Here is a 14,867-nt window from a genome sequence, read left to right on the forward strand (position 1 = left end):
CTGCTCTGTTGGGAGATGGATAGGACCTTGCTCTTCTTACTGTGCATGGGGTCATAGGCGCCGACTTCCCCTCTGCCCAGTGGGTGCTTGACCCCTGCCCCTGCCCTGCTTCTTCCCACCCCTGCCTCACCCTCACCCCGCCCCCATTCCACCCCCTTCCCCAAGTCCCCACCCCTGACTCACCTCTTCTCTGCCTCCTCTCCCTCCCTCGTGGAAAGTCCTAAGCGCTGCCAAACAGCTGTTAGGCGGTGGGGGGGGGGAAGCACTGGGAGGGAGGGAGAGGAGCGGGGACGCAGTGCGCTCAGTGGGGGGGGGGGAAGGAGGTGAGGAGGGGGGAGCTTGGCTGCAGGTGGGTGTGGAGCACCCGCTAATTTTTCCCTGTGGGTGCTCCAGCCCTGGAGCATCCATGGAGTCAGCGCCTATGCATGGGGTCTTGCAAAACATAAGGCTGGCCCTGCATATAAAACCACCAGATCAGGCCCCAGTTGCGCCCTGGGAGGGGCTGAGAGCCAACCACAGCAACCCTTGAAATCAATACGAGTGGAGAGGGGTGGTCACCTCACAGGATCAACCCTCTTGTGTTGTGGAAGGGCGCCAATCAGGATCGGCCCCGTTGGACTAGGTCCCATGTGTGCACGTTCGGAGGCACGGTCCCTGTCCTGAGCTGACTGTGATAAAGAGGGATGAAAGCCCCAGCTCGGCTGCAGACTTTGGGAAGGACCGATCGATCTGCCCCCTCCTCCCTGGCACTGGTTGTGACCGCCACGCAGCTGGACAACTGCCTAACTATAGGGCAAAGTCCAGTGCAGCCTTGCCCTGCTGGAGCCCCACCGAGCCGGCCCCACCAAACCCCTCCAGCCGGCAGAAGGTGGCACCGTACTAAAAAAGGTCAGTGATTTGCAAATTAATTCCCATCCCGCCCTGGCCCGACTCCCTGGGGCCAGGTTTCAGAGGGGTAGCCGTGTTAGTCTGTATCAGCAAAAACAACGAGGAGTCCTTGTGGCATCTTAGAGGCACCTGGGGCCAGTGGCTCTAACCAAGGGGAGTATTAGCTCAGCTGCACTGGAGCATGCTGCTCTGAGTCTGGAGGCTTTTGCCAAGCACTCAGCCGCCCTGCGTCCTCTGGGCCTTGTAGTTCTCTGCGGAGAAGCAGCTGGGAGACCTGGGTGGAGAAAACTACACTTCCCAGAATGCCCTGGCAGGGTTTAAAGTAGTAACCAGGAAGCAGGGCTGGGTGCTTGCTGGGGGAAGGGCTGTCACAGCTGATCAGGGGGTGAGGGTGTCCAGAGGTTCCATTGAATGCCCCTCACCCCCAGCCTGGGGATGGCTTGTGTCCAGACGGGTTATAAAATGCTCAGGGGGTGGTCAGTTTAGGAGATAAGCTGAACTTTGAATGCTGGCAGGCGGTGCTTTGCCATCCCACTTGGACTGCTGTGGAGGACTGAGTAATTTGGATTATAGCAAGGTATTGGTTGCAAATTTTGCTGTTCATTTGTTCAGTGGTTTTGTGTGTGTGTGTGTGTGTGTCTGTGTGTGTGGAGGCACGAGGCGTGCGTTCATTTGCTAGGATTTAAAACTAGGGCTTAGAGAGCAGCTAATCGTGTGCATTAACCAGCTTCCCTGGTCTGTAACATTGACACCCACACACACCCTCTCACCCAGGCGTGGGGTGAGGCAGTTAGCGCACACACACACAGAGTCACTGACTCTCACCCAGGTGTGGGGTGAGGCAGTTAGTTTGTCAGTGGATTTCCGTTTGTGCTTCCTGATTTAGGGATAAATAGGTCCAATCAGGGGCAGTTCCCTTCCCACACCTCACACAAGAGGCAGCTGTGTTAACAGGGCTGTTTTGCACAACAGAATCTGACTGTAGGAAATCGTAGTTATGACCTGACACTAACATACCCAAATATTGTCATCCATAAGCATTCTTATGTTCTGTGCGGAGCTGCACTGATAAATATCTCCTCCTCCTCCCCCTCTCCTCCCTACCCCCACCTATTATTCCATTGAAATTAGTGCAGGGCTAGGGACCAGCTCAGCTTTAGTGGGAGGCGGTGGAGGGAAAGGGCCTTTATCGGCCATTAGCTGCTGCTTTGGGGTTATGCTGACCTCACATAATTTGCTTTTGCTATCAGCGCACTGGCAGTTACAACTAAGCCATTAATGGCCAAGTTATTTATTGTATCTTTCAGAAATCTTTCTGCAGAGTTTAATAATAATTTGTATGGCAGCACTGCTCTTAGCATGGGGGTTTAGGTGGGGGACTATTGCAGATGTCAGCGGCTTAGGAGGATTGAACATTCCTAAAATGATCTGAGCGCATTTTGGCAGAGTATCGTGTCTTGTGTTTACATTGTAATTCTTGCAGCTGCTTTGCTCTGTATTGAGAATCAAAGCAGGGAGGAGGGGGAGGCTGTTTTCTCAGCTGTTCTAGGCCATCCTGCTGATTCTGGTGAGTGTTGTTTGGGGGCTCTCGGTACCTTGCAGGATGGTCAGAACCCCATATTGCTGCAGACAGGGGCATGCTGTAACTTGGATTGTTGTAAAGATGAGCAAAAATGTGAAAGCAGGAGAGCTGTGTCACACAAATCATATGTAACTTCATCAAACTATGCTGAAAACAAACCAACGTGCGTCTGGTGAATGCTACACTCTGGCTTTAGCAAACTAGTATAATAGTTTGTGTGTCTGCTTTCATATTTATTTGTGTTGGAAGAAATCTCCAGGGTATATTTAGTTCTTCCCCGTGCATAGATATATTCGTGAGTCGTCGCGGTATTTTCATTGCCTACGAAGCTAGTGACATATTATTTCATCCTTTATTTCAGTGACCTTTTAGGGTGCCAGTTCCAATATTTACCTGGTCAGATGAAGCCCTGGTGTAAAGCAGGTGGAACTCCCTTAACTTCAGTGGAGGTACTTCCATCTGTTCCAGGGCTGAATGTGGTCCACTGTGTATATTTTCGATACCATTGTCTTTATAAATTACTTAGACGGTCGAGCCCAATGGGAGTAGAATCAGAGTCCGAGCAAGGTCGCTTTAGATGGGCACTGAGAATCCACTCCGTTTAGCTTATCTGGTTTTTCCAGCGCTCCTATAACTGGAGTGTGACTCCAAGCGTAATGTTTACAAAAAAATATCCAGTGGCTTGGCTGAGGAGCAACTGGGGAAAGCTGTTACTTATCTGTGTAATTACTAAACAAACTAAAGAATAGCACGTGTGCAAAAATGTGATCCTCTTCCCCTATCCTCTCGATGATATTTGCCTTTTTAAATTGTAAATTCATCAAGGCAGGGACCATGTCTACCTCTAGGGCCATGATCCTACCATGGATGGACTGCTGAGTCTACGGGCAGCCTCACTGACATCAATGCAGTGACCCATTGCAAGAGTGCCCCCTGTGTTTGTACAGTGCACGGTCTGATGCTGGATCAGGGCCTGTGTCTGTACAGCGCCTAACACAACAGGGCCCTGGTCTTGATCCAGGCCTTTGGGCAGAGCCATAATATAATCTAGGCCGTGTTTCAACTCTTCTATCCCCCTTTTTTAGAGCGCCCCTTTGCAAGTCCCCCAGGGACTGTGATTTCTTGTGCTATCTTTTGGAGGAAAGTGAACAGCCCTCTTGCTGAGATGAGTCTTTCTTGTCTTACACATACAGTTACTTAGTGACTGATGTGGTGCCGAGTTCAGATTGTGCTGCGTTTGTTTTAATTTCATAACAGTACAAACCCCTTGGAGAGACACCATCCTAATGAGTTCCCCCTTTGCCTGCGAAAGCACAGCCGAATCTGTTTCATGCTGGCTGCAGTGAATTTGATTGGCTCAGGAGGAGAAAAGAAATTCAGCCTCCTATTAGGCAATGAGTTAATAGGTCAACAAGCCAGGATGTTGCTTGTTAGGTACTGACAGGGTGCTCAGTGCTGTATGAAATGGGGGGAAAGTCCCTGTACCTGCCCCAAAGGGTTAGAATTTAAATTAGGTACAGACCATACAGTCCGGACATGTTGTGCATTGGATTATTAGACGATGGACCATTGGTTAATGCTGAGAATTCTTGTCTTTTAAGGAGACACTTGACTGAAAGGAGGAAATCTAACCAAGGGGTTGTAAGGGACCAGGGTGTAGCTGGTCTGGCCTAGTGTCCACAAGTCAAGGACCGCCACGAGGCAGTATTCAGCAAGCAGGGATCACAGTAATCTAGGGATGCCAACTTGGTAATATTTAAAAACTGGACACTCCAGCAGGAGTGCTAGAACCTCCCCTGCCCCCCCTCTTCCCCCTCCCGAGGACCCACCCCTGCCCTGCCTTTTCTCCCTGCCCCCATCATTCCCTGCTTTTCCCTCCCCCTCCTCCCTCCGCCCAGGTCAGGAGGGACTTGCCTGCAAAGCCGGGGCTGGGAGCTGCAACCACCCGATGAAGGTAGGAGGCGGCCCTGGCTGAGTAGGGGCTGGTGCGGGTGATGACCTGGCGCCTCCCCCGCTCGCAGTAACCGGACTTTGGGTGTCCGGTCAGTAGGTCTGACTGGACACTGTCAGGTCCCCTTTTCGACTGGACTTTCCGGTGGAAAACTGGGCACCTGACCACCATACAGTAATCGCTAGAGCTAGGATTGATAGGCAAGGGTCAGGGCCCGAGTCAGGCTCGGTTTGGAGACCAGAGATGTGGACTCATAGCAAGCCAGACTCTGCATGGTTACCCAGACAACTTCCTGGGGCCAGCCTCCAGGGTTAAATAGAGAACCTAGCCCAATCAGAAGGCCACAGGGTGCTGTTGCTCTGATCCTTTGGGTGGTACTTTCTGGGATGCCTAACTTCCATAGTGCTCTGCATGGCCTCCAGTGGTGATGCAGGAACACCAGTTGTCCCAGGCGCTGCAGGTTCTGGTCCCATGGAGCTGAACTTATGGGGGCAGCAAGGAGGCTTGGAAAGGAACGGCAGACGGTGGTTGACATGGCGTGCAACTTGCTGGTAGGAGTTAGGAGGAAGGAAGATGTGCTGGCAGTAATGCAGCAGACCTGATGCCTAGAATGTGACAGTGAGATGTTGGAACGTGGCGTGATAGGCGAGCCCTAGCTGGTAGAGGGGAGAGGAATATGGCTGTGTGACCAGGGAGAGGAAGATGGGTTTACTCACAGTATTTTGTATATGCTGGGGGTGTGGAGGGAGAAATTAGATGCACAGAAGCCTGGTGGATGATGAGAGTCAAGGCATGATAGGAGGGTTGCAGTGGGAATGGAGAATAAGGGATGGATATTAGGTAGCTCTTGGTATCCAGTATAGGCCTGAGCCTCCACTGGGAGTTCTGTCTGGGCAAGGAAGGGCCGGATCAGGCCTTGTGTGAGCTATTCCTGTAGTTTAGGGTGACCAGATGTCCTGATTTTGTAGGGACAGTGCTGATATTTGGGGCTTTGTCTTATATAGGCACCTGTTCACCCCCCCACCCCATGCCGATTTTTCACACTTGCTATCTGGTCACCCTACTGTAGCTCCTTCCAAGCGCTGGTCATTTTCAGAAACACTCTGTGTAAGTGCACCCTTGTGGCCTCCCCCTGGATTTAGTAATTCCTCATTTGTCCGTGGTTGTAAAGCATCTGAAAGACGCCCTGTGAAATAGCTTGTGTAATTCTAGCTTTAAAGCGAAAAGCACGGAAAGGTTGCTAAAAAGAGCACAATGCGGGAATGGATTCCTGAGGCTTGAGAGAATTCAGTTCTCTGCGGTGCTTTTGCCTTGCAAAAACAGGGGGTTGAGCTGTAAATAAATTGCATCTGATCTAATGGCCCAGCTCTTCACAGATTGCACTGCAATTCCAGATAATTCAGAGGACCCATGAGGAGGTCGGGAGTGCGCGTGAGCTCCTTTCTCTGTGTGTGCGAGATGAAGCTATTTCATGCTTGGTGCACTGCGTACCCTTCAGGGAAGAATCCTCTTTCAGTCATTGCTCTCATTTAAATATTGGTATTACTTGCACGGTGGGATCTGAGATGTTGGCTCTGAGGATCCGACTCCAGTTGGAGCTCCCATCTAGTTGTTGTGTGGCCCCTCCTTCACCGTGGTATCTCAGTGCCTCACCAACAGAGCGGTTCAAAACGTGAAAACCTTCGACGGCTTGAAGTGCTTTTAGCTTCAGAACTGTTTGAAACAGACCCATTTCGCAGGTTTTTTGTTCTGAACTGTTTTTCAAAGTGGTTTGCAGAATGTTTTGGTTTTGCTAACCCCCAAATTGAGCTGTTTTCAATTTAAAAAAAAATCGGGGTGGGGGAATAAAGGTGGGAAGAGTTTTTTACAGAAAATATTGACAATTTTCTCTTTCAAAAAAGGCCTCCCCTCCCCCCCCCTTTTTTTTTTTTTATGAAAAATGTCTTGCTCAAAAGATCCTGATCTGCTCTACTCGCAAACATGGATGAATTTATCCTCCAGACACCCGGAGAGGCAGGTAGGTATAATTCCCACTTCAGCCCTCAGGTTTTCCTTCTGTGGAGTTGGGGTAGTGACTACCAGGTCACACAGGAAGTCTGTGGCAGAAGTGGGAACTGAATCCAAATCTCTGGAGTCTCAGTCCAGTTTTAACCACAAGACCACCTTTCCTCTCTGGCAGTGAGTTGAGGCACTATGAAATACCATCTCCTTTTATTTGCCTCAGAAACATATTTGGATTTCCCCCACTACACACACTTGTGGTGCCTACCCAAATACCACCCCTCCCCCTTAAACACGTTTAGTTGTGTCTGAGTCAAGATGAGAAATCTACAGGATGGAAGTGGTTGATGCCCTTGTCTCTGAGCGCTTGCAACTTCTGCCGGTCTGGCAAGCACTTGTGGTCTGATTCTCAGAAGCACTCAGTAATCTAGTCAGGGGCAGGAGATTTGGTATTAGTCACACGCTGTTCGTCTTTAGTACCTAGCATCCTAACGCCACAAAGCACTTTGCATACCTTCCCAACGTCCCTCGGGGGCAGCAAAAGGATTCGTCCACCAGTGCCACTGAAGCCAGTTCTGGGGTTACACATGGCACAGTAATGCTTTGCCACAGTTTAGGACAGGAAGTGAAGAAGAATACTATATCCATCTGACACTTGGGAGGGAATCTAGAATGCAGTGTCAAGTTCAGATTTCAGCAGGACACTGGCGATAATGGGCCTCTTTTACCAAAATAAATAAGCCCTGGGTTCTTCGTTATTTCAACTTTTATCTCTTTTGTTGGTGCTTCCAGCAGCAGAGCATCCTTTAGTGGCCCCCAGCCCGGAGGTGCCTTCTACTGAACTGTAAGTTTCCTTGAATGTCCGTTGGAGGTCTCCAGTCCAAGTACTGACCCACTCCAACCCTGCTTAGCTTGTGGGAGCTCATGGGACCAGAACGCACCGTGTTAGGACTACAGACATTTATACAGCAGGAATATACTGCAGTAGTCTCAGTTGCTGGAAGAATCTGATTTACCCTTCCCATGAGCCTCCTGCTAAACACGCTGTATTCAGCTTTCTAAAAGACGCAATCTAGAAGCTAGCTAGTGACGATGCGAGATGGATGCCCCTGCTGACTTTGTTCCTTTCCCGCAGGTTGATTCCTCAGCCATGACACTGCTGCTCGGCTATGTCAAACTGACCGATTCCACCTTCGCTGCCGCTGTCCTTTGCATTGCTTTTAACCCGCTTTTCTGGAACGTGGTAAGTGTGCTATCCAATGTTCCCTCTATCTTTTCCCATGCATGTGCGGAATGAATTTTGCCATGTGCACCAATATGGAGGTCATGTGTGGCGGGGGTGAGGCCGAGGGGTTCAGAATGTGGGAGGGGGCTCCAGGCTGGGGCAGAGGGCTGGGGTGTGAGCGGAGCGGGGAGGACTCTGGATGGGGGTGCAGACTCTGGGGCGGGGGGGCAAGGATGAGGGATTCGGGGTGTGGGCTGCAGCGGGGAGAGAGGACTCCCTGCAACGGCACCTGGGGACAGGCGCCTCTCTGCGCTGTGGCCCTGAGCACCTGCGCGGCCCTTGATAGGCGGCTGTGTGGCTGCGCAGTTTAGAGGGAACTTGGGTGCTATCCATTCCCAAGCCGATAGATATTAACTTGGTTGTTCATTTTGGATGCCATCTGAGGCAGTGACTGCATTTGGCCTGGTTTCCCGACTGGTCATTTTGTCTCTAATGATTCCACCTGATAGATGGCGTCTTTTTTTCTTAGTAGAAGCTTGGAGGATTTTCAGCCCTTGACTTTCTTTTTCTCCCTTGGGGGTGTGTTTAGTGCTCTGGGAACGTGGGAGGGCTGCGATGGGATGGGGTGGAGTCTGTGATGCAAGTTGAGTGCTTACTCCCTGAGAGTTGGATTGTGCCCAGTGTAGGTGTGGAAAGCTGTGCTTAGAAACACACGATTAATAAGGGGTGAATAAAGCAGAGACTTGCCTGCCTAGCGCAGCCTTGCAGTTCAGGAGCAGGCTGGGCCTGATTCAGTAAAGAGAGCACTGCTGCCTAGGAGCATCAGGGAGACCCAGGAAAAGGAGTGCTTAGCTTGATGCCTTCTTTTAGCACAACGAGGATCACATTTAAGCTCACGCTGCCTGTGACTCACCCACCCTTTGCCCCCAACCTGCCCCCTTGAACTCTATGAATAAGGGAGAGTGGCTTGAAACTTACTACCCATCAGCCTGGAGGTTGCTATCCTTACATGTGCCTGTGTGTTGTTGCTGCTTGAACTTGTGCTACAGCCTTGCACCCCCTGTCGCAGGTTGCAGGATCTAGGTCTCGCTGTCTGCCCACCTGGTTCTGTTGTGGGCTGCTTAGACCATTGCTAAGTTACGTTGCTTAGGTACATTTCTTCCCCACAGGAGGCCAAACAGAGGAGGAAATGCAGTAACGATTTATCTTCATTTTGTTCTTGTTACTTCAAAAATGCTTCATCTCCTAAGCCTGCCAGAGCTAGATTGTCTCTCTGTTACATTGGTGTGAAACTGGAGAATAACTCCCTGACTTCGGCACAGGCACTCCAGATATAAATATCTGCAAAACAGAGACCAGAATGTGGTCCCTTTGACTAAGTGAAATTAACGTCATTGAATGCCATGGAATGTGGAAGCTCAGGGACCTTGTTCTATTTGCAGCTGCTATGGTCCTTTGGCAATTGCATCAAATAACCCTGCGTTTCCTGCTGAATTACTGTGAAAAGGGCTACTTAGGAAGTTGGCATGATCCCTCTTTAGAAACAGATTAACGCCACCTCTAATACCTTGAGATGCAGATGTGCAATAATGCCTTACAACCTGGAAGTCTCTGGCATGTCCTTTTGTCCCTGTTTATTGTGCACTGGCGCTATACAAAGAAGACCGTCCCTGTCGTGGGTTCCTTAAATCAAAGGGCCTGTTCCGTTATTCCTTAAAACTCCTGAATTCACTTCAGTGGGATGGCTCACATTAGTAAGTGCTGCAGGATTGGGCCCTGGATCAGATGCAGACTGTACAGTAGAGGTAAGTATAAGACACCGGCTGGAGGATCAGTCGGGAGGTGGTGAAGATCAAGGCTTTTGCAGCAGAGCATTTTCCGAGGGGATCTGAATGACGAGTGGGAAGGCTGCGCACTGCTCAGCAGTGGGAGGCAATGCCAAGTGTAAAGACAACGCAGAAGGTGTGAAGATGAGCCGGAGAAGGATGGAGAGGGGAGTTAGGAGTGGGGCTTGGGAGGTGCATAGCGGGAGGTGAGCAAGAGGAAATGATAAACATTATTCAGTCCTTTATACAGCACCTATCACCATGGCAGCCAGGCCCTAATAGTTACAAATATAAAAACATAAACTGCATTAGCCACCCAGGATGAGCTGTTAGATAAGTCACCCGCTGCTGCTGCCAAAAATATGTTGACAATCAAGTCATGGGGCATTAAGGAAACAAAACAATCAATGAAAGACTAAACCAAGTACGCACGCTTTCTGTCATCTCCTGAAGTCCAGCAAAGAGCAACCGTTTTTTTGCATAGGCCGTAACTCAGTGCTCACGGTTCCCGGCCATGGCTGAATGCACGAAACCAACATTGGTAGCTGTTGTTGTGTTAGGCCCGGTGGCACCCGCAGTGTGATAAGCACTGTCCATCCCAGGATCACAAAACTCTTAATAGAATCATAGAAGATCGGGTTGGAAGGGGCCTCAGGAGGTCATCTAGTCCCACCCCCTGCTCAAAGCAGGACCAATCCCCAACTAAATCATCCCAGCCAGGGCTTTGTCAAGCCTGACCTTAAAAATCTCTAAGGAAGGAGATTCCACCACCTCCCTAGGGAACCCATTCCAGTGCTAATAGGCATTAATGAATTTTAATTTCACAACACCCTTATCAGATAGGGAGGTATTATTGTTAATATCCCTATTTTAGAAGGTCACACGGCAAGTCTATGCAGAGTAAGGACTAGAACCCATGTCTGACTATAAGCCATGTGCCTTGACTACTTTCTCCCTGGGTACATCTAGGGGCAAATCCTCAGCTAATACAATTTATTGTAGCTCCATTGAAGTCAATGGAGGGATGTTTCTGTCTGGGAAACATTTATGGAAATTAGACTCAAAGTGGAATTTTGACCAAGGTTTTCAAAAGTGACTAGTGATTTTAGGTGCCCTGATTTTTGGATGCCCAACTTGAGCTGTCCTAAAGGAGCCTGATTTTCAGCATGAAGGTGCTTAGCATTTTCAGAGTATCCAGGCTCCTTAAAGTGTCTCAATTGGGCATCCAGGAAAAATTAAGGTAGTCCAAATCAAAATGGCTGGAGTTCTATTCACGTTTAGTTCCCTAATTTTTCAGGTCATTCATTTAAAAAGTCTAGTTGTGTCTAGTATCAGAGGGGTAGCCGTGTTAGTCTGGATCTGTAAAAAGCAACAGAGGGTCCTGTGGCACCTTTAAGCCTAATAGATGTATTGGAGCATAAGCTTTTGTGGGTGAATGCCACGCATGCGTCTGACAAAGTGGGCATTCACCCACGAAAGCTTATGCTCCAATACATCTGTTAGGCTTAAAGGTGCCACAGGACCCTCTGTTGCTTAGTTGTGTCTGTATCTCTAAAATGAATATGCCACATGAATTCCTTATTGGAATCCTTATTTAGCATAATCCTCACCCCCACCCACCCCCAAAAATATTCAGACCCTGGTCTGTTCGGAAAACATGAACTCGAGAGGAAAACTTCATAAAAAAAGGGAGGAAAAAATTCTCCATGTTCTTGTTTTGTTTTTGAGTTTGCTGGCTAGGATTCCTGAGGGTTCGGATTTCTGACTCTCGGAATGTTTGTGAATACCTTGAGGGATGGCTAAAGAACTAACATAGTTTTGTCTCACCAGCTTGTCTGCTCTTAAAGAAAAGAGAGAGGAGATGTACTGGCAGAAACGTCAAGTGCTTTTTCTGGGTCCGTTCTAACAATTGAACCACTTTGTCTTCACCAATAGGTGGCACTGCAGGCAAAATGTGGAGGGCCTCTTTCTGGTAGCAGGGGGAGGGCTAAGAATGGAGCCATAAAAAGGAGCCAGACATAGGTGTTTGTTTATCATTGTTAAAGTGGAATTGGGTATTTCTTCAGGTGCAGGGGATCTGAAGGGGCTGTCGCTATCTACCGCTCTGCTGCAGATGCCCAGCTGAGTTACGCTTCTCTGCTCGCTGCTAATGCTGCTCTGGAATGTATCCTGAGGGATTGCGGGTCTCGAATCCAGCTCTGGCGGGTTCCCAAGTGGTACCCAGACCATCACCGCTAACCGACGGCTCTCTGGCACCAGCAGGGAAGGGGGCTAGCAGAACTCTGGCCCATCAGAGGCTCCAGCCCCACCAACTGGCCCAGATGCACTACTTAAACCAGATAGAGGCACAGGAAGTTGTCTGAACAGCTGAGTGGACTCTGGATCTGCTGCGATACTGGCTCTGGTTTGACCCTGGTACTGTTCCCTGACTCCTGTTTGACCTTTGGCACTGCTGTCTGACTCTGACTCTGGCTTGACCAGGCACTGCCCTCTGGTTCCTGAGTCTGGCTTGACCCATGGCATGGCTGTCTGACTCCAGTCCTGACCCTCAGTGTGATTCCTTCCTGACCCTGATTCTGGCTCAACCTTTGGCTTGACTCCTGACCCCGACCGCAGCCTTGACTCTTGGCATCAGCCTGACCCTAGCTCGGGTTCTGACTCTGACTTCGTTTCCTGGGTTCCAGCCCCGGTTCCGTCCGCTAGGCCTGACTGCCCACGCCCCAGTCTCTACATGTATCCATGTACTTTCACCTCGCCGGGCACTACATACTCCGTGTTGCCATGAGATGGGGCTTAAATATTGTGCTTGCTTATTTCTGGGCAGTAATATCCAGTAACTAACGCTCCTGTGTGTTATCACAGTGTATTCTGTCTGGGAACGTGACCTGTCTGAGGGTTTTCTGTAGTAGTCGTTGCCATGATAACTGAATGCTTAGGCTGAGATTTTCAATGGAGGCCTAAGGTACCCAACTCCTACTGACTTCCAGCGGGACTTGGGCCACTAACTCCCTTAGGCTGCTTTGAAAATCCCAGCCTGGGACGATAGTGCTCAAAAGACTTGCCTGGCAAGTTTAGGAGCACTGTGGACTCAGTTCAGGCCTGCTGTAAGGGGGCGCAGTGCTATTGGCTTCAATGGAGTTGCAGCTAATGGCACCACTTCTGGATTTGCCTTTGTGTCTTCTTACATTAGTAAAACCAATAGGCTTAGAAATGGAACCTGATTCCCGTTTGTTTGTCTTCCTGTAGTACCCAGGTGCCCTAGTAGTGCGCCAGGCCCCCATTGTGCTTGGCACTATACAAATACAGAATAAGAAGAGGGTCCCTGCCCCAAAGAGCTTCCAATCTAAGTGTTTGACAACAGTTGGATACTGACTCTGCCTTTGCCCTTCCCAGCCCCCTTTCTTTGTATCCTCCCCTGCCAGACTTTTCTTTGTCTTCTTCCATGCCGCCAGCCTCCCCTTCATGCACCAAACCACCTGCCTTTCTTCCTCATTCCTCCCCGAAGGCCACTCCTGCAAAGCCTGTCAATAATGATCTCTTTGATTTCTGTACCAGCACCCAATGTACTATGTGTCTGAATTGTTTTGTCTGTGTCTGCGCTAGATTGCAAGATCCTTGGTGCAAGGCCTGTTTCTCTGTACAGTGCCAAGTACGCAGTCTGCGCTCCGTACATAGCGGGATGCTGGCCAAAGGGCCGCTTGTGTGTTTAAAATACCGATGCTGTGGTTAGAAGGTGACTTAGCGATTGGGTGCACCAATTTATTTTGAGTGACTCATTTTGCCTGTCTCACTGAATTTCTTCCTGTACAATTTCTTGCAGTGGTTGACCTGGGTTTTCCATCTTTGCTTTGCAGTGTGTTAGAATAAAGGCTTGGGATGCCATCCTGGCCCCACTGCAATCAATAGCAAAACTCCCACTGACTTTAGTGGGCACCGGATTTCATCCTTGGTCTTGATACTTAATCCTTCTGTATTTGGGCTGCGTGTGCTTTCGTGACAGCAATCAGACGGCAGCTGGACACCTTCTTTGTGTTATAACACCAGGTGTGTTTGATATGCATTTGTTCCTGTAAGCATAAGTCTGTGTAAATACCCATTGTGTGTGTGTGTGTGTGTGTCACACACAGAACACGCCTCTAACTTAGAATCCCATAAAACTTATAGGGACAAATCTGCTCCTGGTGTATCTCCACTGGAAGTCAAAGGAGATGCACCAAGGATGCATTTGGCTCATATTGTCTATCCTTTCAGCATCCACAGTTGCTTCTCCCTGTTCTGGTAGCCAGATGGATGAAAACTTAAAAAGCCATCCCAATTAAAAGCCGACTATGCCCAACAGGTGGCCACAGAGTTATGTTGCTTGTGGACTAAACTTGGACATGTTCTTGCAGTGATATATATTTTTTTTTCCCCATCCATCACCTCCGGTGTACCGCCTGCTGTTGACCATTATGAAATGAGCTGTTATGTGCTGTGATTCTGAGTCAGAATCCAAGAGAAGAATGGGAAGGAAATACGGGACACGCTGGAGCTTCTGCTTCGTATAACTGACTTCCTTTGTGCATTTTTATTGGGGGGCCAGTGATGGTATGTAGTGGTTAGTACATGGGACTGGGAATTAGGTGATACGACCTAGGTTTTGTAAAGCGACTAATCGTTTTGGGTGCCTGACTTGAGACACTTTAGAAGGGCCCTACTGTCAGAGGGGTGGTTGCTCAGTGTTTTGTGAAAATCAGGCCCCTTTAATGTGTCTTGAGTTGGGCACCCAGAACCAATAGTCAACTTGAAAAATTGTGGCCATGGGTTCTAGTCCCACCTTGGGCAAGTCTCTCAAAAGTCACAGACTGGGATTTTCAAAGGGGCCAAAGGAAGTTAGATGCTGTAACAGTCTCGGCCGGGGTTTGGCCCTCAGCAGGGCTGTGGGGTATCCCACCGCCTCGCTACACAGAGGCTGAGGCAATGTCTATAGCAGTCCCGGCCCTAGGGCAGGGCGGGGCAGCAAGCAAATAGGCGGTTAGTAACCCAGGCCTTAAGCAGGGGCTGGGTCAGGGTTTGTAGCAGGTTCCACCCCCTCCAGACCCAGGAAAAAGGGGGGGGGGTCTGCCACCCAAGGAGTGGGTGGCAGGGGGGACGCAGGCCCTCCCACTCCACTGCGTCCCAGCCCGGGGCCCTAGCAGCGACGGACATTCGCTGCTGTCAGTGGGGATCCTGGCCGCAACACACTGACATCGGCTCTGGCAGTACAGCAGCCAGACTGGGGTCGGCTGCCCCCGGGCTACTTCCACACTCCCCCTCGTATGGTACCTGGGCCGTCCTAGTGTCCTCGGTGCTCTCCACCAGCATCGGCTCCTCCTCGGGGTAGCTGGCACGGGGCAGGCTCGGCCAGTCCTCCTC

The 14,867-nt window shown here is 49.9% G+C and overlaps 1 protein-coding gene across 2 annotated transcripts in view; it reads left to right on the forward strand.

Annotated features, from left to right (window-relative positions):
- Window positions 1-810: 810 nt before the first annotated feature.
- PEMT (phosphatidylethanolamine N-methyltransferase) overlaps window positions 811-14,867 on the forward strand; it is a 99,277-nt gene continuing 85,220 nt past the window's right edge. Inside the window, exons 1-2 of one of the 2 annotated variants that reach the window (XM_024205261.2) lie at window positions 811-888; window positions 7,558-7,665. In XM_024205261.2, the coding sequence (XP_024061029.1) occupies window positions 7,573-7,665 (93 nt within the window). In that variant the 5' untranslated portion in view covers window positions 811-888; window positions 7,558-7,572. Of the gene's footprint in view, window positions 889-1,236; window positions 1,466-7,557; window positions 7,666-14,867 lie in introns of those variants that run through there. The other variant, XM_024205260.2, reaches the window with a different exon arrangement.

This window comes from Terrapene carolina, unplaced genomic scaffold, assembly GCF_002925995.2.
Source record: "Terrapene carolina triunguis isolate 2854851 unplaced genomic scaffold, T_m_triunguis-2.0 Scaffold93, whole genome shotgun sequence".
Lineage (NCBI taxonomy): Eukaryota > Metazoa > Chordata > Testudines > Emydidae > Terrapene > Terrapene triunguis.